The sequence below is a fragment of the Pseudophryne corroboree genome, chromosome 6 (assembly GCF_028390025.1).
Source record: "Pseudophryne corroboree isolate aPseCor3 chromosome 6, aPseCor3.hap2, whole genome shotgun sequence".
NCBI lineage: Eukaryota > Metazoa > Chordata > Amphibia > Anura > Myobatrachidae > Pseudophryne > Pseudophryne corroboree.
In genome coordinates this window covers 117960876-117988280 of record NC_086449.1, presented here as the reverse complement: position 1 = coordinate 117988280, position 27405 = coordinate 117960876, and the positions used below count along the sequence as shown (strand labels likewise).

Sequence of the window (27405 nt, the reverse complement as noted above, 5' to 3'; positions counted from 1 at the left end):
GCGGCGAGTGTGTGCCTGGCGAAGCCGGAGCGCCTCCGCTGCAAGTACCCGGCAACCAGGGAACGGGAGTATACAGCGCTCGCTGGGGGAGGTGAGGGAGTAGCAGCACGATATGTCAGACTGACATATAGCGCTTCTAAGTGCCTGTGCTGCTGCCCTTTAAGTCTTCTTCCTTCAGAAAAGCTCTTTCCAGGGCTGCCCTCCCTGTTAGCTGCCTGCACTGCAGGCACCAACTTACAAACTGAGCCCCAGTGCCTGGAGGCGGGGTTATAGAGGAGGCGGTGCAGGGCATCCTTGGAACAGTCAAAGCTTTAGCCTGTTGGTGCCTCGGATCAAGATCCAACTCTACATCCCGATGTTATTCCCTGTGGAATACCAGTGTACCCCGCTACAGAATTGTGATTAAAATTACAACGGACAGGTCTCCTTATAAGAGCTGTCCTTATTGATCATCATTGATCCAAATAGATCCCTCTCAAGGGGAAATGCGAATAGAAGCCCATAACACCCAAAGATGGCGTCACCCACCGGATCCAAGCTTGGTACATATGGGAATGCAGTCAAAACTCAGAAGACTGTATTTACAGAGTTTTTGCTGCTTTTTCAAGGTTAGGACATCCCACCCTTAGACTGATGATAACCTGCAGTAATGTAGGAGTACTGCTCTGCGTATGTGCGCCATTCTTCTGTGCACTTTGATTTTTTTGTAGCCACCATATCTGCATCAACCCCAAAGTATCCTATATATTTTTAATACATATCGCTGTTATTCTATCAACTGTGTTCCTGTATTCAAATTATCAAAGTCCTCAGATCTCTTTGCTAGGTATTGTATTTTACAATAATAACCACAGACATTTAAAAACGATTACTCTATTTATTAGCACTGTTAGTTATATACACTTTAAAACGTATTCTTTATACATTAATTTGTATCTATCTACCACAAAGCTTTCGGAAATGTAAAGAATGTGTTAAAGACAGAGCTGTGGTGAGGACCGTGTCAGGCATTACCTAATACTGAGGAGCTGCCGTAATTTCACACAGATGACGTCACGGTGACCCCTAGCGCCACGCTATCACTGTTCCTTTAAATGTGACCACGCCCACTTGTGACGTGACGCCCGGGCTGGGAATGAGGAAGTGCTGTACACAAAACACACACATCTCACAAAGCATCACACTGACTGTACCCAGCTGCTGAACCCCCCTGCCTGGGCCTTGTACATGAGCCGCCAGGTAAGAAGAGCCCCCTTTGAGTCTGACTGCTTGAGTCTGCTCTGTGTGGCTGTGTAGCGCTGTTTGTGTCAACCTCTCTCCAGTCCTTTTCTTTCTTTCTTTCTTTCTTTCTTTCTTTCTTTCTTTCTTTCTTTCTTTCTTTCTTTCTTTCTTTCTTTCTTTCTTTCTTTCTTTCTTTCTTTCTTTCTTTCTTTCTTTCTTTCTCCCCTTATCTATCTTGTTTCTTTCTTTCTTTCTTTCTTTCTTTCTTTCTTTCTTTCTTTCTTTCTTTCTTTCTTTCTTTCTTTCTTTCTTTCTTTCTTTCTCCCTCTCCCTAATTCTCCCTTCTCTCTCTCTCTCTCTCTCTTTCTGTCACTCGCTCTCTCTCCACCTCCCTAATTCTTTCTTTCTTTCTTTCTTTCTTTCTTTCTTTCTTTCTTTCTTTCTTTCTTTCTTTCTTTCTTTCTTTCTTTCTTTCTTTCTTTCTCCCCCTTCCTAATTCTCCCCTTGTCTCTCTCTCTTTCTCTCAACATCCCCCCCCCCCCCCATAACCAACTGATGGGCATTATTTACAAACAGTGCTGTGTATATACATCAAGTTAGTAGATGGCTGCTGTAGTACACACATTATTAGTAAATAACGCCCTAAATGTTACATGTAGTACTGGTGTCCACTGCAGTGTGCTTTCGGAGTGTGTACTCAATGCAGCTATGTTATGCAATTACCTTTCTCCCATTTGTATACTGTGTAGTCTAGCACCATAGGTTGGAGTCGGACTATTGTGCTGGATACAATATTTGCTTCCTTTGATAGGAGTTTTGGGGTCTCCTGTGCTGAATGCTACTTTGGCGCTCTCCAATTTCCACATGTCCGGCTGGAGCTTTGTGTCACAGAGCCCTTTTATTGCCACAGAAGGGTTTGCCCATGACTCGGAGACACTGGCCATTCGGCATCATCTTATACACTTGTGGCGTGCCTTTTGCACTTTCTAGGTGCATATTAATGTTCTCATATCTCTGAGTGATGAAGACATTAGAGTACTCTTATATGAGCCTTGTAATGACAGCAGTATGATAGTACGGGTGTAGTATGGCTGACCGCCGGTCAGCTTACCGACGCCGGGATCCCGACAGCTTACCGACGCCGGGATCCCGGCGGGGAGGGGCGAGTGCAGCAAGCCCCTTGCGGGCTCGCCACGTTGCGGGCTCGGTGGCGACCTGCGTGGCGTGGCGACCTGCGGTCGCCACGGGTTCTATTCCCACTCTATGGGTGTCGTGGACACCCACGAGTGGAAATAGTCCCTGTTGGTCGGCATGCCGACCATCGGGACAGTGACCCGTCGGGCTGGTGGAGGAGGTCATGTGACTGTCGGTCAGCTGACCGGCGGTCACATGAATACCACCCGATAGTACTGATGTCCTCTAGCCCTTATTACGTATTTAGAACAGAAATTATGCACTAACAAAGCAGTATTTTAAGAGGAAAAACATGCAGGCAGGTTAGTGGTAATGTGCCAGTATGTAGTTCTTTATAGTGACATATTTACACTTTCTCTTATGCCCATTTCCAGTTGGATCCACAGTCACATAAAAAATGCCCAGAGAGTTTGTAAAAGGGCAGTTTTCAACAAAATTGGTTTGACTTTGGGAAGTTACATTGTTGGGTCTCACTATAAGAGGTCTCCTCAGTATGTACTCTCCATGTCACATTGTTGGGTCACACCGTAAGAGGTCTCCTCAGTATGTACTCTCCATGTCACATTGTTGGGTTACACTGTAAGAGGTCTCCTCAGTATGTACTCTCCATGTCACATTGTTGGGTCACACTATAAGAGGTCTCCTCAGTATGTACTCTCCATGTCACATTGTTGGGTCACACTGTAAGAGGTCTCCTTAGTATGTACTCTCCATGTCACGTTGTTGGGACACACTATAAGAAGTCTCCTCAGTATGTACTCCCCATGTCACATTGTTGGGTCACACTACAAGAGGTCTCCTCAGAATGTGCTCTCCATGTCACATTGGACAGTGTAACACAACATAACATGTACTGTATAGCACATTCTGAGGAGCTTGATTACAATGTTAACCAACAGCATAACTTGGGGAGTGCAGTAATCTAGAGCAAGGGTAGCCAACCCTTGTTCTTGAGAGCTACCAACAGTTTATGTTTTCCAGGCCACATGTGGACCTGTAGAATGTGTTGGTTAGGAATGAATGCACCACATGTTTCAAAATGTGACCGTCATGATTACACCTGTGCACCAGCTAGGTGGTCTGGAAAAAGTGAACTGTTAGTAGCTCTCGAGGACCGGGTTGGCTACCGCTGATCTAGAGAGGCCTCTTAAGCTTACTACGTATTAATCAATAATCGTTCAGATCAGCCAATGAAATGACTGTTGTTCCGTGTTTGTACATGAATGATAATTGTTCGCAGCCTGAAAATGGCTGAAAACAGTAATCAAACCTGACCGATCCTCCCGACCACCATTCAGACGAATACATGCTGTTAAATGAAGTTCGCCTCCATTTATCTTGCAGTGTATGGAGGCCCACTGATAATATTGTTTTTGCTCCCTCCATCGTGCATTCCAGATGGATCGTCTGGATCGTTTGCACTATTATGTATTCAATGGCTATCTTATGAGGTCTCCTTAGATTGTACTCTCCATGTTGAGGACTGTTAACAAAAAGAGTTTCCCAGATTCCTGAAGGGATTGCTAGTCTTCGGTTCCGGTTGCCTCAGGGAATCCGGGAAATGGCAGGCAGGGGTATGGGGGCATTAACATATTCTACTTCCATATAACTTTTATTGTGTCTCACTGTAATGTGATCCCCCTGAGTACTCTCTCCATCTAAGTTTACTGTGTCACACTGGAACCTGTTATTTACCAGTTCTCTTTCTGTTTCTAGGTATGTTACAGTATTACTGTGAGTATATGCTTGCTGTGCTCCCCTTTTACTCTCAATAGCAATATTAATAAACTGCTGTCCCTAGGATGCCTCCCCCTTCACACACACAGAGCTGTGGACCTTGGGAAATGAAGGAGCGGCTGGGGACTGGAGGATTTGGATATGTACTTCGCTGGCTCAACAGGGTGAGGAGTAGATATTCTCTACAAATCTAAATTTGGCACCTTATATAACCTTGTAGTGTCTTTTTACAGAATGGTGCCCTATCTCCATGCCATTCTTATGATCATTTGTGATATTCTGCAATATTCAGATTGTACTACAAGGTTGGACTATTATTCAGATTGTACTACAAGGTTGGACTATTGGTGAACTAAACATAAGATTGTATCCTACCTTCTGCCTCTTTGTAGAGACCACCCTTCCCCTACACTCTCACCCACTGCGTGTCCCTGTCCCCTCTGCTTTCACTCTTTGCTCATCCCTGTCCCCTCTCCTTGCACTCATTGCTCGTCCTTGTCCACTCTGCTCTCATTTTCTGCATGTCCCTGTACTGTTTGCTTTCACCCTCTGAGCATCCCTGTCTCCTCCACTCTCACCCTCTGCGCTGCCCTGACCCATCCACTCTCACCCTCTGCATGTCCGTCCACCTTCTGCGTGTCCCTGTCTCCTTCACTCTCACCCTCTGCGTGTCCCTGTCCCCTTCACTCTCACCCTCTGCGTGTCCCTGTCCCCTTCACTCTCACCCTCTGCGCCGCCCTGACCCATCCACTCTCACCCTCTGCGCCGCCCTGACCCATCAACTCTCACCCTCTGCTTGTCCGACCTCCTTGTGCGTGTCCCTGTCCCTTCCACTCTCACCTTCTGCGTGTCCCTGTCCCCTCCACTTTCACCCTCTGCGCCGCCCTGACCCATCCACTCTCACCCTCTGCGCCGTCCTGACCCATCAACTCTCACGCTCTGCTTGTCCGACCACTCTCTGTGTGTTCCTGTCCCCTCTACTCTCACCCTCTGCATGCCCCTGTCCCTCCACTCTCACCCTCTGCGTGTCCCTGTCACTGTCACCTCTGATTTCGCCCCATGCACGTCCCTTTCCCCTCTACTTTCACTCTTTGCTCGTCCCTGTCCTCCCTGTTCTGTCCACTCTCACCCTCTGTGCATCCCTGTCTCCTCCATTCTCATCCTCTGCATATCCGTCTGCTCTCACTCTCTTTGCGTCCCCCTTCCCTCCATTCTCACACTGTGTGTCCCTGTCACTTTCATTCTCATACCCTGCATGTCCCCTCTGCTTTCACCCTCTGCTCATCCCTGTCCCCTCTGCTCTCACTCTCTGCATGTCCCTGTCCCTCTACTTTCACCCTCTGTGTGTCTCTCACTTCTCCACTCACCCCATTGCGCATCCCTGTCCCTTCCACTCTCACCCTCTGCGCGTCCTTATCCCCTCCACTCTCACCCTCTGTACGTCCCTGTCCCCTCCACTCTCATTCTCTGCGCATACCTGTCTCTTCCACTCTCTATGTTTCCCTGTCCCCTCCAGTCTCACCCTCTGCATCTCCTTGTTCCCTTAAACTCTCACCTGTGTGCGTCTCTTTTCCCTCCACATTCACCCTCTGCGCTGCCCTGTCCCTTTCACTCTCTCTCATCCTCTGTGCTTCCTTGTCCCCCCCACTCTCACTTTCTGTGTGTCCCTGTCCCCTCTACTCTCACCCTCTGCATGTCCCTGTCCCCTCCACTCTCACCCTCTGCACCTCCCTGTCACTGTCACCTCTGATTTCGCCCTCTGCGTGTCCCTGTCCCCTGGGCTCTCACTCTCTGCGTGTCCCTGTCCCCTGGGCTCTCACTCTCTGCGTGTCCCTGTCCCCTGGGCTCTCACTCTCTGCGTGTCCCTGTCCCCTGGGCTCTCACTTTCTGCGTGTCCCTGTCCCCTGGGCTCTCACTCTCTGCGTGTCCCTGTCCCCTCTGCTCTCACCCCCTGCGTGTCCCTGTCCCCTCTGTTCTCACCCTCTGCGTGTCCCTGTCCCCTCTGTTCTCACTCTCTGCGTGTCCCTGTCCCCTCTGCTCTCACTCTCTGCGTGTCCCTGTCCCCTCTGCTCTCACTCTCTGCGTGTCCCTGTCCCCTCTGCTCTCACTCTCTGCGTGTCCCTGTCCCCTCTGCTCTCACTCTCTGCGTGTCCCTGTCCCCTCTGCTCTCACTCTCTGCGTGTCCCTGTCCCCTCTGCTCTCACTCTCTGCGTGTCCCTGTCCCCTGGGCTCTCACTCTCTGCGTGTCCCTGTCCCCTGGGCTCTCACTCTCTGCGTGTCCCTGTCCCCTGGGCTCTCACTCTCTGCGTGTCCCTGTCCCCTGGGCTCTCACCCTCTGCGTGTCCCTGTCCCCTCTGCTCTCACTCCCTGCGTGTCCCTGTCCCCTCTGTTCTCTCTCTCTGCGTGTCCCTGTCCCCTCTGCTCTCACTCTCTGCGTGTCCCTGTCTCCTCTGCTCTCACTCTCTGCGTGTCCCTGTCACTGTCTCCTCTGCTCTCACTCTCTGCGTGTCCCTGTCACTGTCCCCTCAGCTCTCACCCTCTGCACCTCCCTGTTACTGTCCCCTCTGCTCTCACCCTCTGCGTTTCCCTGTCCCCTCTGCTCTCACCCTCTGCACCTCCCTGTCACTGTCTCCTCTGCTCTCACCCTCTGCACCTCCCTGTTACTGTCCCCTCTGCTCTCACCCTCTGCGTTTCCCTGTCCCCTCTGCTCTCACCCTCTGCACCTCCCTGTCACTGTCTCCTCTGCTCTCACTCTCTACGTGTCACTGTCCCCTCTGCTCTCACTCTCTGCGTGTCCCTGTCACTGTCTCCTCTGCTCTCACTCTCTGCGTTTCCCTGTCCCCTCTGTTCTCTCTCCCTGCGTTCCCCTGTCCCCTCTGCTCTCACTCTCTGCATGTCCCTGTCCCCTCTGCTCTCACTCTCTGCGTGTCCCTGTCCCCTCTGCTCTCACTCTCTGCGTGTCCCTGTCACTGTCTCCTCTGCTCTCACTCTCTGCGTGTCCCTGTCACTGTCCCCTCAGCTCTCACCCTCTGCACCTCCCTGTTACTGTCCCCTCTGCTCTCACCCTCTGCGTTTCCCTGTCCCCTCTGCTCTCACCCTCTGCACCTCCCTGTCACTGTCTCCTCCACTCTCACCCTCTGCACCTCCCTGTTACTGTCCCCTCTGCTCTCACCCTCTGTGTTTCCCTGTCCCCTCTGCTCTCACCCTCTGCACCTCCCTGTCACTGTCTCCTCTGCTCTCACTCTCTACGTGTCACTGTCCCCTCTGCTCTCACTCTCTGCGTGTCCCTGTCACTGTCTCCTCTGCTCTCACTCTCTGCGTGTCCCTGTCCCCTCTGCTCTCACTCTCTGCGTGTCACTGTCTCCTCTGCTCTCACTCTCTGCGTTTCCCTGTCCCCTCTGCTCTCACTCTCTGCGTGTCCCTGTCACTGTCTCCTCTGCTCTCACTCTCTGCGTGTCCCTGTCACTGTCCCCTCTGCTCTCACTCTCTGCATTTCCCTGTCCCCTCTGCTCTCACCCTCTGCACCTCCGTGCCCCCTCCGCTCTCACTCTCTGCGTGTCCCTGTCCCCTCCGCTCTCACTCTCTGCGTGTCCCTGTCCCCTCTGCTCTCACTCTCTGCGTGTCCCTGTCCCCTCTGCTCTCACTCTCTGCGTGTCCCTGTCCCCTCTGCTCTCACTCTCTGCGTGTCCCTGTCACTGTCTCCTCTGCTCTCACTCTCTGCGTTTCCCTGTCCCCTCTACTCTCACTCTCTGCGTGTCACTGTCTCCTCTGCTCTCACTCTCTGCGTGTCCCTGTCACTGTCCCCTCTGCTCTCACTCTCTGCGTTTCCCTGTCCCCTCTGCTCTCACCCTCTGCACCTCCCTGTCACTTCTGCTCTCACTCTCTACGTGTCCCTGCCCCCTCCGCTCTCACTCTCTGCGTGTCCCTGTCCCCTCTGCTCTCACTCTCTGCGTGTCCCTGTCCCCTCTGCTCTCACTCTCTGCGTGTCCCTGTCACTGTCCCCTCTGCTCTCACTCTCTGCGTGTCACTGTCTCCTCTGCTCTCACTCTCTGCGTGTCCCTGTCACTGTCCCCTCTGCTCTCACTCTCTGCGTGTCCCTGTCACTGTCCCCTCTGCTCTCACCCTCTGCACCTCCCTGTCACTGTCTCTTCTGCTCTCACTCTCTGTGTTTCCCTGTCCCCTCTGCTCTCACCCTCTGCACCTCCCTGTCACTTCTGCTCTCACTCTCTACGTGTCCCTGCCCCCTCCGCTCTCACTCTCTGCGTGTCCCTGCCCCCTCCGCTCTCACTCTCTGCGTGTCCCTGTCACCTCTGCTCTCACTCTCTACGTGTCCCTGTCCCCTCTGCTCTCACTCTCTGCGTGTCCCTGTCCCCTCTGCTCTCACTCTCTGCGTGTCCTTGTCCCCTCTGCTCTTACTCTCTGCGTGTCCCTGTCCCCTCTGCTCTCACTCTCTGCGTGTCCCTGTCCCCTCTGCTCTTACTCTCTGCGTGTCCCTGTCCCCTCTGCTCTCACTCTCTGCGTGTCCCTGTCCCCTCTGCTCTCACTCTCTGCGTGTCCCTGTTCCCTCTGCTCTCACTCTCTGCGTGTCCCTGTCCCCTCTGCTCTCACTCTCTGCGTGTCCTTGTCCCCTCTGCTCTTACTCTCTGCGTGTCCCTGTCCCCTCTGCTCTCACTCTCTGCGTGTCCTTGTCCCCTCTGCTCTCACTCTCTGCGTGTCCCTGTCACTGTCCCCTCTGCTCTCACTCTCTGCGTGTCACTGTCTCCTCTGCTCTCACTCTCTGCGTGTCCCTGTCACTGTCCCCTCTGCTCTCACTCTCTGCGTGTCCCTGTCACTGTCCCCTCTGCTCTCACCCTCTGCACCTCCCTGTCACTGTCTCTTCTGCTCTCACTCTCTGTGTTTCCCTGTCCCCTCTGCTCTCACCCTCTGCACCTCCCTGTCACTTCTGCTCTCACTCTCTACGTGTCCCTGCCCCCTCCGCTCTCACTCTCTGCGTGTCCCTGCCCCCTCCGCTCTCACTCTCTGCGTGTCCCTGTCCCCTCTGCTCTCACTCTCTGCGTGTCCCTGTCCCCTCTGCTCTTACTCTCTGCGTGTCCCTTTCCCCTCTGCTCTCACTCTCTGCGTGTCCCTGTCCCCTCTGCTCTCACTCTCTGTGTGTCCCTGTTCCCTCTGCTCTCACTCTCTGCGTGTCCCTGTCCCCTCTGCTCTCACTCTCTGCGTGTCCTTGTCCCCTCTGCTCTTACTCTCTGCGTGTCCCTGTCCCCTCTGCTCTCACTCTCTGCGTGTCCTTGTCCCCTCTGCTCTCACTCTCTGCGTGTCCCTGTCCCCTCTGCTCTCACTCTCTGCGTGTCCCTGTCCCCTCTGCTCTCACTCTCTGCGTGTCCCTGTTCCCTCTGCTCTCACTCTCTGCGTGTCCCTGCCCCCTCCGCTCTCACTCTCTGCGTGTCCCTGTCCCCTCTGCTCTCACTCTCTGCGTGTCCCTGTCACTGTCCCCTCTGCTCTCACTCTCTGCGTTTCCCTGTCCCCTCTGCTCTCACCCTCTGCACCTCCCTGTCACTTCTGCTCTCACTCTCTATGTGTCCCTGCCCCCTCCGCTCTCACTCTCTGCGTGTCCCTGTCCCCTCTGCTCTCACTCTCTGCGTGTCCCTGTCCCCTCTGCTCTCACTCTCTGCGTATCCCTGTCCCCTCTGCTCTCACTCTCTGCGTGTCCCTGTCCCCTCTGCTCTCACTCTCTGCGTGTCCCTGTCACTGTCCCCTCTGCTCTCACTCTCTGCGTGTCACTGTCTCCTCTGCTCTCACTCTCTGCGTGTCCCTGTCACTGTCCCCTCTGCTCTCACTCTCTGCGTGTCCCTGTCACTGTCCCCTCTGCTCTCACCCTCTGCACCTCCCTGTCACTGTCTCTTCTGCTCTCACTCTCTGTGTTTCCCTGTCCCCTCTGCTCTCACCCTCTGCACCTCCCTGTCACTTCTGCTCTCACTCTCTACGTGTCCCTGCCCCCTCCGCTCTCACTCTCTGCGTGTCCCTGCCCCCTCCGCTCTCACTCTCTGCGTGTCCCTGTCCCCTCTGCTCTCACTCTCTGCGTGTCCCTGTCCCCTCTGCTCTTACTCTCTGCGTGTCCCTTTCCCCTCTGCTCTCACTCTCTGCGTGTCCCTGTCCCCTCTGCTCTCACTCTCTGTGTGTCCCTGTTCCCTCTGCTCTCACTCTCTGCGTGTCCCTGTCCCCTCTGCTCTCACTCTCTGCGTGTCCTTGTCCCCTCTGCTCTTACTCTCTGCGTGTCCCTGTCCCCTCTGCTCTCACTCTCTGCGTGTCCTTGTCCCCTCTGCTCTCACTCTCTGCGTGTCCCTGTCCCCTCTGCTCTCACTCTCTGCGTGTCCCTGTCCCCTCTGCTCTCACTCTCTGCGTGTCCCTGTTCCCTCTGCTCTCACTCTCTGCGTGTCCCTGCCCCCTCCGCTCTCACTCTCTGCGTATCCCTGCCCCCTCCGCTCTCACTCTCTGCGTGTCCCAGTCCCCTCTGCTCTCACTCTCTACGTGTCCCTGCCCCCTCCGCTCTCACTCTCTGCGTGTCCCTGTTCCCTCTGCTCTCACTCTCTGCGTGTCCCTGCCCCCTCCGCTCTCACTCTCTGCGTGTCCCTGTCCCCTCTGCTCTCACTCTCTGCGTGTCCCAGTCCCCTCTGCTCTCATTCTCTGCACATTTTTTCCCCCTTTACATCTTTCCCTCTTCAGTCTCTACATATCTTATCTTTCCTTCTCCATGGTCACCATACATTACCTCACACCATGCTCACATATTGCAATCTGTCAATTTTTCTGTGTACATCTTCCACTCAGCCTTTCCTGTCTTTGTAGGATACTAGTGAGGAAATCGCCATAAAACAGTGCAGGCAAGAGCTGAGTCCCAAAAATCGGGAGCGATGGTGCCTGGAGATCCAGATCATGAAGAAGTGAGTCATGTCTGCTTTTATTCCTCCTTTTCTCTAGTACCATTTGTCTATTTTTCTCAATTTTAATGTTTCTGCTCTCATTTTGAAGCCTGTTAAGAGGGTTTAAGAAAAAAACAAACAAACAAAAAAGACATGATACAGAGGAAGTCACCCCCATTGTGTCTTCCACTAATTATTACTGCAGACAATAGGGCCAATTCAGTTAGCTATGAGTTGGATGAAAATTGCTAAATACAGTTAGCCGCTACTTTTTGTTATTCCATTAGAAAGACACATTAAATTTAACATGGGTCTCAGTGGGAGTTAACGTGGAGTTTGGTTTGTTCCAGACTAGGTCAAAAGTAGGGACCTGAGTCAATAATTTTGGGTCACAGTATTTAAATAGGAAAATATGGCTAATAAAGGGCCTTATTCAGACCTGATCGCTGTGCTGCAAATTACACTGTCCTGCGATCAGATAGTCGCCGCCCAGGGGGAGTGAAAATTTGCCCAGTGCAAGTGTGCGAATGCATGTGTACGCTGTGCGAAAATTCCCCTCAGTCAGCGGACAGCTGCAAAACTGTTCCCACCACACTCACCATTGAATGTTTTTCCCATTCTGTGCAGTGTGTGTAGCTCAATACTTACTCCTCCAGTGCGATGAAAATCGGGGCTGGAGCTGACGTTACATACCCTCCCAGAAAACGCTTGGGAATGCCTGCGTTTTTCCGGACACACCCTGAAAACTATCAGTTCCCACCCACAGATGGCCTCTTCCTTGCAAACACCCGTGCGATTGAAGTTTTCGCACCATCTTGTCGCTGCTTTCCGTCACGCATGCGCATTAAAGACCTGTCATTATGCAGGTAATTATCTCTAAAAAACGTAAAAATGGGTGTAATGATGTGAGATGCATATGTTATTTTTATGAAAAAGGTTTTTGAACTGGAGTTGCAAATGTGTTATTTTTTTCTCTCTAACTTTTTACAAACTTGTATATACACACTTGAAGATCAATAAATAGACATTTTAATGTGCCCCCAAATGCTCTTCTCTTTGCTGAAATACATGATTCAGAGGGTCTGCAGGCTATTTGCCCAAACCCATGGCAGGTTGAAGAGCATTTTCCCAGAATTAACCAGCAACACACATCAGGCAACTTTCTAAGTGCCGTCTGGTATACACACTGCTTCTCTCCCTCTTGCTAGGTGCAAGGCAGCGGTCCTGCCTTGCAGGCATTCACACACATCTGTAAGACCTTCTCACATCATCTCTGGGGCTTTCTGGGGGTCATTCCGAGTTGATCGCTTGCTGGCTAGTTTTAGCAGCCGTGCCATGCCGCCGCCCACTGGGGAGTGTATTTTAGCTTAGCAGAAGTGCGAACGCTTGTGCAGCCGAGCTCTGCAAAAACAGTTTGTGCAGTTTCAGAGTAGCTCTGAACCTACTCAGCACTTGCGATCACTTCAGCCTATTCGTGTCCGGATTTGACGTCATACACCCGCCCAGCAAACGCCCAGCCACGCCTGCGTTTTTTTCAGACACTCCTGCATTTTTGCAAACCCTGCCTGAAAACAGTCAGTTGACACCCAGAAACGCCCCCTTTCTGTCAATCTTCTTGCGGCCGTCAGTGCGACTGAAAACTTCGCTAGAACCTGTGCACAACCACAACGGGCTTTGCACCCGTACGTCGCGCGTGCGCATTGCGGGGCATACGCATGCGCAGAAATGCCGTTTTTTTTTAACCTGATCGCTGCGCTGCGAACAACAGCAGCTAGCGATCAACTCAGAATGACCCCCTCTATGCGTTGCAGTCCGGCAGTAGCTGCAGCTCCTACAGTAGCTAGTCCAGTCTTCAAGTTTCCACAATCTTTACTCCCAGGTCTTTTCTCTGAGATGATTTCTGGTTTCCTCACATGTGGCTTCTGGGTACAGAGACAGAGTTATCTCTGCAGACTACCCAGTTAGCAGCCCTAATAACATGAGGTCCAAGGCATTGACCATGTTGTGCTAGGTACACCCCTCAACGATGAAGGCAATGATTGGCTCGGACCTGCCGCATAGCAAGATCATTGACCTTTGGTGCTGCATTGAATAGTTGCGGTGTATAGCATTACTCACTGTGAGATAATGGACCGACCAGCTCAGAATCTGCCCGATTATTACCCACTTCACTCCTGGACCCCTGACCATGCTGGTTCCACATGGTATGGGAATAATAGGCATGCACAATGGTTTTCAGCTGAGATAAATAAGTTAACTGTAGTAAACTCCCTGGAAGAAGAGGGATGTGCTATTGAGTATTAGTCAAGGGACCTATAGCGGCAATGGCCAGTGCTTAGTACTCCCTGGAAGCGGGATGTCATTGAGGCAGTCCTTGTAGGACATGTTACCCCAGGATGGCTGCAGTTCTCTCAGAGGGGGGAAAAGTATTGTGCCCAATACTAGATAAAGCAATGGTAGAGATACTCCTTTTTGTTAGTGATTTTGCAATCACAACATTTATAAATTCTTCTATTAACTATCACAATACTTGCGTAACCTACAGTATGTGGTATGACGGGGCCTCCCCTGGCCTCACTGTCACTACACTGTTAGTGGACACTCAGATTTTCAGGCATAACAATAAATGAAGAAGACCTGATGATCCTCGAAGCCCATCAGTGGCCCTGTTGTTCTTCACATAGTCAAAGAGAAGCCATAACCCCTCATCAGTCCTGACATCCGGCTCACAGATACCAGTGAGCACAATATTGTTTAGGCCAAAAACCTTCACCCCTGTTTATAATTCAAATAAGCATTGGAAGTACTGAACTAATCTGACTTGTACTTAACATAACATACAGGGCCTGATTCATGGTTGTATGCAGACCCAGTGGTTTCCATACAGCCATGATTGTGGGTGCATTGCGCTTGTGCAGGACTTGTCCTGTGCGTGGGCAGAACGAGTCCTGCATCGTCGCACGCTGTGCCCCCAAGCCCGTGCACTTTGATATTATGGTCGAGAAGCTGCTCATAAACCTCTAATCACAAAGAAGAATGCAGCCCATCGCTTGTAATGGGTTAAAGAGCGCAAAATCCGGACAGTGGACCAATGGCGGCCAGTGTTATAGAGTGACGAATCATGATTTACAGTTTTCAGATTAGATGGACGTGTTTGGGGTTGGTGATTGCAAGGAGAACATCTGATGCCAGAGTGTACAGTACCTACAGTAAAGCATGGAGGTGGTGGTGCTATGCTGTGGGGCTGTTTCAGCTTGTTTGGCATGGATCCACTAGTTGTAATGCATGGTCACATTAACTCTGAGAAGTATATAAATGTTTGCGATAACCAAAAGAATATGTATCCTCTAACTTCCTCTGGACATAAAGTAACAGTTGGCTTGTATAAATCAGTTACTGGTAACATTCATCAGTATAGCTGTTAAAACTGTAAAGCCGGGTACACACTAGACAACATTTTAAACAAATTTGCTGATAACGACCATTCGTTATGACAAATTCTTAAAATCGTCCAGTGTGTATGCACTATGGGGGTAATTCAGACCTGATCGCAGCAGCAAATTTGTTAGCAGTTGGGCAAAACCATGGCCCTCATTCCGAGTTGATCGGTCGCAAGGCGAATTTAGCAGAGTTACACACGCTAAGCCGCCGCCTACTGGGAGTGAATCTTAGCTTCTTAAAATTGCGACCGATGTATTCGCAATATTGCGATTACTAACTACTTAGCAGTTTCAGAGTAGCTCCAGACTTACTCTGCCTGTGCGATCAGTTCAGTGCTTGTCGTTCCTGGTTGACGTCACAAACACACCCAGCGTTCGCCCAGGCACTCCCACCGTTTCTCCGGCCACTCCTGCGTTTTTCCCGGAAACGGTAGCGTTTTCAGCCACACGCCCCTGAAACGCCGTGTTTCCGCCCAGTAACACCCATTTCCTGTCAATCACATTACGATCGCCGGAGCGAAGAAAAAGCCGTGAGTAAAAATACTTTCTTCATAGTAAAGTTACTTGGCGCAGTCGCAGTGCGAACATTGCGCATGCGTACTAAGCGGATTTTCACTGCGATGCGATGAAAAATACCGACCGATCAACTCGGAATGAGGGCCCATGTGCACTGCAGGGGGGTGGGGGGCAGATATAACATGTGCAGAGAGAGTTAGATTTGGGTGGGGTGTGTTCAAACTGAAATCTAAATTGCAGTGTAAAAATAAAGCAGCCAGTATTTACCCTGCACAGAAACAATATAACCCACCCAAATCTAACTCTCTCTGCACATGTTATATCTGCCTCCCCTGCAGTGCACATGGTTTTGCCCAACTGCTAACAAATTTGCTGCTACAATCAGGTCTGATTTACCCCCTATTTACAGTAGCTAGCGATGCGCGCTCTCGCGGGTCGCTAGCAACGTCCTCTGTCATCTGTACATGTAACTACATTTTTAAAATGTCACTAACGACTTGGAGCAAATTGCAGTGTGTACGCTACCAATACCGAATGGTATGTTTAAATTAGGCTGAAACCCAACAATTTGGTAGTGTCGGATGATTTGCGTATATTGTTTGGTCATTTGTAAAATTGCTCAGTGTGTACGGCCAATGGGGGTCATTCCGAGTTGATCGTAGCTGTGCTAAATTTAGCACAGCTACGATCATGTTCCCTGACATGCGGGGGGACGCCCAGCACAGGGCTAGACCGCCCCGCATGTCAGTGCCGGCCCTCCTGCACAAATACAAAAGCATCGCACAGCGGCGATGCCTTTGTATTTGAGGAGTAACTCCCGGCCAGCGCAGCTCCTGCGGCTGGTCGGGAGTCAATTGTAGCTGCTCCTGGCCGCAGCGGCTGCATGAGATGTCACGCAGCTGCCGCGGCCCGTCCCCCCAACGGTCCGGCCACGCCTGCGTTGGCCAGACCGCTCCCCCTAAACGGCGGCTTAACGCCGCCGTTCAGCCCCCTCCCGCTCAGCGACCACCTCTGTCTCAGAGGCGATCGCTAGGCAACAAAAGCTGCATGTGCAGTTACGACCCGATCGCTGCGCTGCGACAAACTGCAGCGAGCGATCGGGTCGGAATGACCCCCAATATCGTTTGTCCGGGAGTTCAAGGGAAATCATGGGTAACATTGTATCATTTGAATGACATGTAGAGTGTACCCGGCATAAGAGGTTCTGAGAATGTTTATTCGTACAATTAAAGCCCCTCGTTAATAGCCCAATAAAACGTAAAACGCAAATGGTCTTAAATAAATTACATAAGAGTAATGAATAACACTCCCCCGCTATAAAGGTACTTTATATTTCTCTAACGTCCTAAGTGGATGCTGGGACTCCGTAAGGACCATGGGGAATAGCGGCTCCGCAGGAGACTGGGCACAACTAAAAGAAAGCTTTAGACTAACTGGTGTGCACTGGCTCCTCCCACTATGACCCTCCTCCAGACTTCAGTTAGAATCCTGTGCCCGGCTGAGCTGGATGCACACTAGGGGCTCTCCTGAGCTCCTAGAAAGAAAGTATATTTTAGGTTTTTTATTTTACAGTGAGATCTGCTGGCAACAGACTCACTGCAGCGAGGGACTAAGGGGAGAAGAAGCGAACCTACCTAACTGGAGGTAGTTTGGGCTTCTTAGGCTACTGGACACCATTAGCTCCAGAGGGATCGACCGCAGGACCCGACCTTGGTGTTCGTTCCCGGAGCCGCGCCGCCGGCCCCCTTACAGAGCCAGAAGCAAGAAGTGTTCCGGAAAATCGGCGGCAGAAGACTTCTGTCTTCAACAAGGTAGCGCACAGCACTACAGCTGTGCGCCATTGCTCCTCATGCACACCTCACACTCCGGTCACTGATGGGTGCAGGGCGCTGGGGGGGGGGCGCCCTGAGGGCAATATAAGACACCTTGGCTGGCAAATCTACACCATATATAGCCAGGAAGGCTATATAGGTGTAAATATACCCCTGCCAGAATTCCAGAAAAAGCGGGAGAAGTCCACCGGAAAAGGGGCGGGGCTATCTCCCTCAGCACACTGGCGCCATTTTTCCCTCACAGCTCCGCTGGAAGGACGCTCCCTGGCTCTCCCCTGCATTGTGACAAGCTACATAAGGGTAAAAAAGAGAGGGGGGGCACTAAATTTAGGCGCAGTATATATATATATATATATATATATATATATATATATATATATATATATATATAAAATATAAGCAGCTATAAGGGAAAAACACTCATTATAGTGGGATCCCTGTGTTATATAGCGCTCTGGTGTGTGCTGGCATACTCTCTCTCTGTCTCCCCAAAGGGCTTTGTGGGGTCCTGTCCTCTGTCAGAACATTCCCTGTGTGTTTGCGGTGTGTCGGTACGGCTGTGTCGACATGTTTGATGAGGAGGCGTATGTGGAGGCGGAGCAAATGCCGATAAATGTGATGTCACCCCCTGCGGGGTCAACACCTGAGTGGATGGTTCTGTGGAAGGAATTACGCGACAGTGTCGACTCCTTGCATAAAAGGTTTGACGACATACCAAATATGGGACAGCCGGCTTCTCAGCCTGTGCCTGCCCAGGCGTCTCAAAAGCCATCAGGGGCTCTAAAACGCCCGCTACCTCAAATGGCAGACACAGATGTCGACACGGATACTGACTCCAGTGTCGACGACGATGAGACAAATGTAACTTCCAATAGGGCCACACGTTACATGATTGAGGCAATGAAAAATGTGTTGCACATTTCTGATGTTACCCCAGGTACCACAAAAAAGGGTATTATGTTTGGAGAGAAAAAACTACCAGTTGTTTTTCCTCCATCTGAGGAATTAAATGAAGTGTGTGAAGAAGCGTGGGCTTCCCCCGATAAGAAACTAGTAATTTCTAAGAGGTTACTAATGGCGTACCCTTTCCCGCCAGAGGATAGGTCACGTTGGGAAACATCCCCTAGGGTGGATAAAGCGCTCACACGCTTGTCAAAGAAGGTGGCACTACCGTCTCCGGATACGGCCGCCCTGAAGGAATCTGCTGATAGAAAGCAGGAGGCTATCCTGAAGTCTATATATATATATACACACACAGGTGTTATACTGAGACCAGCTATTGCGTCAGCATGGATGTGCAGTGCTGCAGCTGCGTGGTCAGATTCCCTGTCGGAAAATATTGATACCCTAGACAGGGACACTATATTGCTAACCGTAGAGCATATTAAAGACGCACTCTTATACATGAGGGATGCACAGAGGGATATTTGCCGGCTGGCATCCAAAATAAGTGCAATGTCCATTTCTGCCAGGAGAGGGTTATGGACTCGGCAGTGGACTGGAGATGCAGATTCTAAAAGGCACATGGAAGTTTTGCCTTATAAGGGTGAGGAGTTGTTCGGGGATGGTCTCTCGGACCTCGTTTCCACAGCAACAGCTGGGAAGTCTACATTTTTACCCCATGTTCCCTTACAGCCAAAGAAAGCACCGTATTATCAGGTACAGTCCTTTCGGCCCAATAAGGGCAAGCGGGTTAAAGGTGCGTCCTTTCTGCCCAGAGGCAGAGGTAGAGGGAAAAAGCTGCAGCATACAGCCAGTTCCCAGGAGCAAAAGTCCTCCCCCGCTTCCTCTAAGTCCACAGCATGACGCTGGGGCTCCACAGGCGGAGCCAGGTACGGTGGGGGCCCGTCTCAAAAATTTCAGCGATCGGTGGGCTCGCTCACGGGTGGATCCCTGGATCTTTCAAGTAGTATCTCAGGGGTACAAGCTGGAATTCGAGACGTCTCCCCCCCGCCGTTTCCTCAAATCTGCCTTGCCAACAACTCTCTCAGGCAGGGAGGCAGTGTTAGAGGCAATTCACAAGCTGTATTCCCAGCAGGTGATAGTAAAGGTGCCCCTACTTCAACAAGGAAGGGGTTACTATTCCACAATGTTTGTGGTACCGAAACCGGACGGTTCGGTGAGACCCATTTTAAATTTGAAATCCTTGAACACGTACAGGTTGAGTATCCCTTATCCAAAATGCTTGGGACGAAAGGTATTTTGGATATCGGATTTTTCATTATTTTGGAATAATTAGATACCATAATGAGATATCATGGTGATGGGACCTAAATCTAAGCACAGAATGCATTTATGTTACATATACACCTTATACACACAGCCTGAAAGTAATTTTAGCCAATATTTTTTATAACTTTGTGCATTAAACAAAGTGTGTGTACATTCACACAATTCATTTATGTTTTATATACACCTTATATACACAGCCTGAAGGTCATTTAATACAATATTATTAATAACTTTGTGTATTAAACAAAGTTTGTGTACATTGAGCCATCAAAAAACAAAGGTTTCACTATCTCACTCTCACTCAAAAAAGTCCGTATTTCGGAATATTCCGTATTTCGGAATATTTGGATATGGGATACTCAACCTGTATATAAAAAAATTCAAGTTCAAGATGGAATCGCTCAGGGCGGTTATTGCAAGCCTGGACGAGGGGGATTACATGGTATCACTGGACATCAAGGATGCTTACCTACATGTCCCCATTTACCATCCTCACCAGGAGTACCTCAGATTTGTGGTACAGGATTGTCATTACCAATTCCAGACGTTGCCGTTTGGTCTATCCACGGCTCCGAGGGTTTTTACCAAGGTAATGGCCGAAATGATGATACTCCTTCGAAAGAAGGGAGTTTTAATTATCCCGTACTTGGACGATCTCCTGATAAAGGCGAGGTCCAGTGAGCAGTTGTTGTTCGGGGTAGCACTATCTCGGGAGGTGCTACAACAGCACGGCTGGATTCTAAATATTCCAAAGTCACAGCTGGTCCCTACGACACGTCTACTGTTCCTGGGGATGGTTCTGGACACAGAACAGAAAAAAGTGGTTCTCCCGGAGGAGAAGGCCAAGGAGCTGTCATCTCTAGTCAGAGGCCTCCTAAAACCAAGACAGGTGTCGGTGCATCACTGCACGCGGATCTTGGGAAAGATGGTAGCTTCCTACGAAGCAATTCCATTCGGCAGGTTCCATGCGAGAACGTTTCAGTGGGACCTGTTGGACAAGTGGTCAGGATCGCATCTTCAGATGCATCGTCTGATAACCCTGTCTCCAAGGACCAGGGTGTCTCTGCTGTGGTGGCTGCAGAGTGCTCATCTTCAAGAGGGCCGAAGATTCGGCATACAGAACTGGGTCCTGGTGACCACGGATGCCAGCCTTCGGGGCTGGGGGGCAGTCACACAGGGAAGAAACTTCCAAGGACTATGGTCAAGTCAGGAGACTTCCCTACACATAAATATTCTGGAACTGAGGGCCATTTACAATGCCCTAAGTCAGGCAAAACCCCTGCTTCAAAATCAGCCGGTACTGATCCAGTCAGACAACATCACGGCAGTCGCCCATGTAAACCGACAGGGCGGCACGAGAAGCAGGACGGCGATGGCAGAAGCCACAAGGATTCTCCGATGGGCGGAAAATCACGTGATAGCACTGTCAGCAGTGTTCATTCCGGGAGTGGACAACTGGGAAGCAGACTTCCTCAGCAGGCACAACCTCCACCCGGGAGAGTGGGGACTTCATCCAGAAGTCTTCCAACTGATTGTAAACCGTTGGGAAAGGCCACAAGTGGACATGATGGCGTCCCGCCTAAACAAAAAGCTAGAAAGATATTGCGCCAGGTCAAGAGACCCGCAGGCGATAGCTGTGGACGCTCTAGTGACACCGTGGGTGTACCGGTCGGTTTATGTGTTCCCTCCTCTTCCTCTCATACCAAAGGTACTGAGGATAATAAGTAGAAGAGGAGTAAGAACTATACTCATTGTTCCGGATTGGCCAAGAAGAGCTTGGTACCCGGAACTTCAAAAAATTATCTCAGAGGACCCATGGCCTCTGCCGCTCAGACAGGACCTGCTGCAGCAGGGGCCCTGTCTGTTCCAAGACTTCCCGCGGCTGCGTTTGACGGCATGGCGGTTGAACACCGGATCCTGAAGGAAAAGGGCATTCCGGAGGAAGTCATTCCTACGCTGATTAAAGCTAGGAAAGAAGTAACCGCAAACCATTATCACCGCATATGGCGAAAATATGTTGCGTGGTGTGAGGCCAGGAAGGCCCCAACGGAGGAATTTCAGCTGGGCCGTTTCCTGCACTTCCTACAGTCAGGGGTGACTATGGGCCTAAAATTGGGTTCCATTAAGGTCCAGATTTCGTCTCTATCGATTTTCTTCCAGAGAGAACTGGCTTCTCTACCTGAAGTTCAAACTTTTGTTAAGGGAGTGCTGCATATTCAGCCCCCTTTTGTGCCTCCAGTGGCACCTTGGGATCTCAACGTGGTGTTGGATTTCCTAAAGTCACATTGGTTTGAGCCACTGAAAACCGTGGAATTGAAATATCTCACGTGGAAAGTGGTCATGTTGTTGGCCTTGGCTTCGGCCAGGCGTGTATCAGAATTGGCGGCTTTGTCATGTAAAAGCCCTTATCTGATTTTCCATATGGATAGGGCAGAATTGAGGACTCGTCCCCAATTTCTCCCTAAGGTGGTATCAGCCTTTCATCTGAACCAACCTATCGTGGTGCCTGCGGCTACTAATGACTTGGAGGCTTCCAAGTTGTTGGACGTAGTCAGGGCCCTGAAAATGTATGTTTCCAGGACGGCGGGAGTCAGAAAGACTGACTCGCTGTTTATCCTGTATGCGCCCAACAAGTTGGGTGCACCTGCTTCAAAGCAGACTATTGCTCGCTGGATCTGTAGTTATAGTTATTGCCTAACTAAAGGGTTATTGTTGAGCCATCTGTTGAGAGGCTCAGTTGTTATCATACTGTTAACTGGGTATTGTATCACGAGTTATACGGTGTGATTGGTGTGGCTGGTATGAGTCTTACCCGGGATTCAAAATCCTTCCTTCTTGTGTCAGCTCTTCCGGGCACAGTATCCTAACTGAAGTCTGGAGGAGGGTCATAGTGGGAGGAGCCAGTGCACACCAGTTAGTCTAAAGCTTTCTTTTAGTTGTGCCCAGTCTCCTGCGGAGCCGCTATTCCCCATGGTCCTTACGGAGTCCCAGCATCCACTACGGACTACGAGAAATAGAATTACCGGTGAGTAAATTCTGATTATTTTCCACTTCCTTAGATTTGCTATACAGTCTGCTTAATAGTTAAACTAGACTGACTCCATTAATGGGTTCACTGACCGGAAGGATGCTGTGTTTAGAAGAATGCAATCTCACACATTTACCACACAGTCTGACATGTCTCTGTTTCTTCAGTCGGCTCCAATCTGGTTATAGATTAAATTTTTCCTCTGAAGATATAATTGATGTCCACCAACATTTAGATTTTGGCTAGATATTTTTCATGTGAGCTATAACGATCAGATTATAATGCTTATGCCCAGGTCTACTAAGTAGTGTGGTTACAGTTCAGAAATTCCTGGTCGTCGCATCGAGGGGCTGATTCTGAATGTGAGGTGGATACAGTCGCGTCTGCGTCTTGTGCTAATGTCGCGGCCGACAAACTGAGACACCCACTTGCTGCGTCTTCTGACGGTGAATCTCCGCCTTGGAGCGTCTTTAGATACTTTGGACGCATCATCGACACTTGCACCAGCCCTATGACAAGTGCAGCTTCTCCATCTGACCATGGCCTTCTGTGTGGGCGGTTCAGCATCTTTTTGGACACCTGTGTCTGCTTGGCCGCCACCGTTACCTTCCAGGTTTGCCCACTGAAAACCACAGACCCTAAGTCTGAATCTGTACTGCTTCTCTGAGCGGTAACAAACGGGAAGCATGCGCAGTGTGACTCTGAAGCATGCGCAGACACAAAATTGGCCCGTTTGCGTGCAACATCGCCACTGCGTCTACTTCTGTATCAGGCCTGGAGTGTAGATAGGGTTCATGGTGAATGCTACCAGTTGGTGGAGAATAACAATGAAGGCTATTCTCCAGATGAAGTGCACGGTTCTCAAGTTCAGAACATGGGACCCCCTGCAATAGCATAACTAAACTGCTTCAGAACATCATTAAACTTGTTCAGAACATTATAAAATGCACCCTCGCAGGCTCACCACGCTTTACTTTAGATATCCACATGGATAGTGAAACTGATAGCCATGGGGTCCCATGTTCTGAACTTTAGCTGAAATGCACTATATGGGGATGATTCTGATTTGGAAGTAAAGCAAAAATAGCAAGTAACTTTGTATTTGGACCAAACAATTGGCCTAATTCAGACCTGATCACAGCAGCAAAGTTGTTCTCTAATGGGCAAAACCATGTGCATTGCAGGGGTGACAGATATAACATGTGCAGAGAGAGTTAGATTTGAGTCGGGTGTGTTCAAACTGAAATCTAAATTGCAGTGTAAAAAGAAAGCAAGAATATGGAATTTTAACCGAGGTTAAAATCAGGCGCAAATGGGCTGGTGTTCTAATTGGAGCAGCTGCTATAGAACAGGACTAGTCAATCCTGTAAGTACTGGAAACAATAAACATAAAACAAAGTAGCAGCGCTGTACATTAATTAGTATAATAATCAACATATAAATCTCATGATTGTGGTGGAGATTAAGACACGTGGAGTTGAATGGATTAAAGGTGAAAAAAGGAATTATTTAATAAAAATACATACAATGTAACAGTAAAAAAGAGAGTGATTAAAAGTAGAAAACAGAATCACCATGGAGCTGCCTCAATCATGCTATCCGTTCCTTAATTTTTGTGGACTGATAGATAATCAAAGAAGTAAAAACTGGGCTGATGGCACAGTCCTGATGGCAATATTACCACAGTAGTTACCGCTGGAGGAGGGGGTTCTCTGGGTAGCGTCCCTTTAAACGGGTAGAACCATGCAGATCTTATGTCCTCACCAGAATGCGGAGTCCTCAGTGCTGAGTGGCAAGACTGTGTTACCAGTTGGCAGAGTTGTTCACCTGTTTCTCTGCAGATGTTTGTAGAAGTCCACTAAAGGTCCGGGTATGGCAAATGTTGCTCCCAATTGCTGAAGGTGATCCTGATTCAAACACCTGACGCGTTTCGCTGCAGAACCTGCAGCTTTCCCAAAGGTTCTGCAGCGAAACGCGTCAGGTGTTTGAATCAGGATCACCTTCAGCAATTGGGAGCAACATTTGCCATACCCGGACCTTTAGTGGACTTCTACAAACATCTGCAGAGAAACAGGTGAACAACTCTGCCAACTGGTAACACAGTCTTGCCACTCAGCACTGAGGACTCCGCATTCTGGTGAGGACATAAGATCTGCATGGTTCTACCCGTTTAAAGGGACGCTACCCAGAGAACCCCCTCCTCCAGCGGTAACTACTGTGGTAATATTGCCATCAGGACTGTGCCATCAGCCCAGTTTTTACTTCTTTGATTATCTATCAGTCCACAAAAATTAAGGAACGGATAGCATGATTGAGGCAGCTCCATGGTGATTCTGTTTTCTACTTTTAATAATTCTCTTTTTTACTGTTACATTGTATGTATTTTTATTAAATAATTCCTTTTTTCACCTTTAATCCATTCAACTCCACGTGTCTTAATCTCCACCACAATCATGAGATTTATATGTTGATTATTATACTAATTAATGTACAGCGCTGCTACTTTGTTTTATGTAAAAAGAAAGCAGCCAGTATTTACCCTGCACAGAAACAATATAACCCTCCCAAATCTAACTGTCTTTGCACATGTTATATCTGCCAGTGCAGTGCACATGGTTTTGCCCATTGGAGAACAAATTTGCTGCTGCGATCAGGTCTGAATTAGGACCAATGTCGCAATGCAAGGGGAGCAAATACATTCATATTTTTCCGTGCAGGGTAAATACTGTCTGCTTTTGTATGTAGCCCATAAGTTGCTAGACAGCTTTATTTTTACACTGCAATTTAGATTTCAGTTTGGACATACCACACCCAAAGCTAACTAAACCAAAAATATACTGGTAGGTTAATTGGCTCCCAACAAAATTAACCCTAGCATGAATGTGTGTGCGTGTACATGTGATAAGGAATATAGGGGATCATTCCGACCCGAACGCATGCTGCACTTGTTCGCAGCCGTGCGATCGAGTCGGAACTGTGCATGCGGGCAGGCCGCATCGCACAGGCGCGTCGTTGCCCGGCAACGGCGATGCCGCGTACAAAGAAAGTTGATACAGCAGCTACCGCAAGAAGATTGACAGGAGGAAGGCGTTTCGGGGCGTCAACTGACCATTTTCTGGGAGTAGTTCGGCGAACGCAGGCGTGTCCAGGCGTTTGGAGGGCATATGTCTGACGTCAATTCCGGGACCTGCTTCGCTGAAATCATCGCACCAGGTAAGTATGTCTAGGGCTAATCTTTTTTTACACAAACATTTTTTAGCATAGCAGGGCGGCTCAAGTGATTGCAACCTTGCTATGCTACAATACACTCCCCCATAGGCGGCGTCTAGTTGATCGCACGAGCAGCAAAAAGTTGCTACGTGCGATCAACTCGGAATGACCCCCATAGATTGTAAGCTCCACTGGGACAGGGACTGATATGAATGGCCAAATATTCTCTGTAAAAGCGCTGCAGAATATGTGTGCACTATTAAATAAGTGGTAATAAATAATACATAAATAATAATTAAACCGTATATACCTTTTTTTGTATTGTTTTGTTGCTTAAAATTAAATCTTTTTATGTGCTTCTAAGGGAAATTTTTGTTTTTTTTAATTAATGTGGAACTTTTGACATTTTCATTCAGTTTGTACAGTGGGTACAGAGCAAATGGACACCAGGAAGTTTGCACAGGAAGAAAGTATTTAGTATGGTAGAGGCAGGCCACTTGAGAAGCAGTACAAAAGAGACATTTTAATTAATATAATGAGAGGGTGCGTTCATTAATTAACAGGGGAGATTAGGTCTAGACTTATACTTTTAATTTGACAAGAGTCGCGCCCCCCCCCCCACATGCATTGAATGTTGTAAATACCAAATTGCTTTCTAACAAATATTTAAAATGCCTGCTCAAATATATATTGTGAACGCCTGCACCTCTTATTACCATGTGCCATGAATGTGCGCTATACATAGCAAAACACTGCATCCCATAAGAGAAAACAATACACCCACACATTATCTGAGTTCCAAAGCTCATTGATGTATATATTTGTTATTAAAAGGATATGGATTCAATATATCACAATGTACAGTATACATATAGTTACATGATTACAATTCATACAGTAAGCAGTTAATACATACAGTTACAGGCCAGCATACCATACCATTCCCTCAATGCATCTTCCTCTTAATATATCTCTCTCTCAGCAAATAAATACAGGAACTGTCTAGAAGCCCCTCCATCATCGTCTGGGACAAAACAGCAACTGGCCACTGTGTGTCTCTGTAATGTGTTATCTAGTTTTGGGGGAGGGAACTTTCTCATTCATGATGAGTCACTAGTCTGTTCGTATGCTAAACAGGTTCAGCCTTGAAGACATCAAAAGGGGCTGGCCTGAGCTTCCTGTCCACTACCTGTTTCTGTAAATGTCTATTGTCCTAATAAAAATGACTTTAGCTTTCATACATTTAGTCATAACTATTTGTTGCAATGTCCTACAACTTAATAACAAGTATCAAATGAATCTACACATTAATCTGCTTGCTTTAATACCAAATATGACAAGTGTATCTTGCTTCGTTCCAATAATACACATACATGACATTACTCCATTATATAATTTTAAATCATTATGATGTCTGGCGCTTAATATTATTATAATTATGTACTGTATGAAATAAGTGTCGAATCCATCTCTGTGGCATGTCCGTGTAAATGCGTGTGTTACCATATATTGCTGTGCTCGCTGCGCGTATTTGCAAGTATAGCGACTTATATGTGTGGAGTCTGTATGTTCTTTCTATGTAATATATTTTTGACTATGACAGTCCACCCCTTGGCAATAAACAATAACTGCCATCAATTATTAACATAAGAAAAAATAAGAATTTACTTACCGGTAAATCTATTTCTCGTAGTCCGTAGTGGATGCTGGGGACTCCGTAAGGACCATGGGGAATAGACGGGCTCCGCAGGAGACATGGGCACTTTAAGAAAGAATTTAGACTCTGGTGTGCTCTGGCTCCTCCCTCTATGTCCCTCCTCCAGACCTCAGTTAGAGAAACTGTGCCCGGAAGAGCTGACAGTACAAGGAAAGGATTTTGATAATCCAGGGCAAGACTCATACCAGCCACACCAATCACACCGTATAACTTGTGATAACCTTACCCAGTTAACAGTATGAACAACAACAGAGCATCAGTTCAACCCTGATGCAACTATAACATAACCCTTATTCAAGCAATAACTATATATACAAGCATTGCAGAAGAAGTCCGCACTTGGGACGGGCGCCCAGCATCC

The 27405-nt window shown here is 49.0% G+C and overlaps 2 protein-coding genes across 2 annotated transcripts in view; both read left to right on the top strand.

Moving 5' to 3' along the window:
* Nucleotides 1-27405, top strand: part of VDAC3 (voltage dependent anion channel 3) — a 524928-nt gene that overhangs the window by 201354 nt on the left and 296169 nt on the right. The window lies entirely within an intron of this gene.
* Nucleotides 1119-27405, top strand: part of IKBKB (inhibitor of nuclear factor kappa B kinase subunit beta) — a 131938-nt gene continuing 105651 nt past the window's right edge. Inside the window, exons 1-3 of the mRNA XM_063931741.1 lie at nucleotides 1119-1239; nucleotides 4217-4316; nucleotides 10996-11090. Of these exons, the coding sequence (XP_063787811.1) occupies nucleotides 4218-4316; nucleotides 10996-11090 (194 nt within the window). The 5' untranslated portion in view covers nucleotides 1119-1239; nucleotide 4217. The remainder of the gene's footprint in view (nucleotides 1240-4216; nucleotides 4317-10995; nucleotides 11091-27405) is intronic.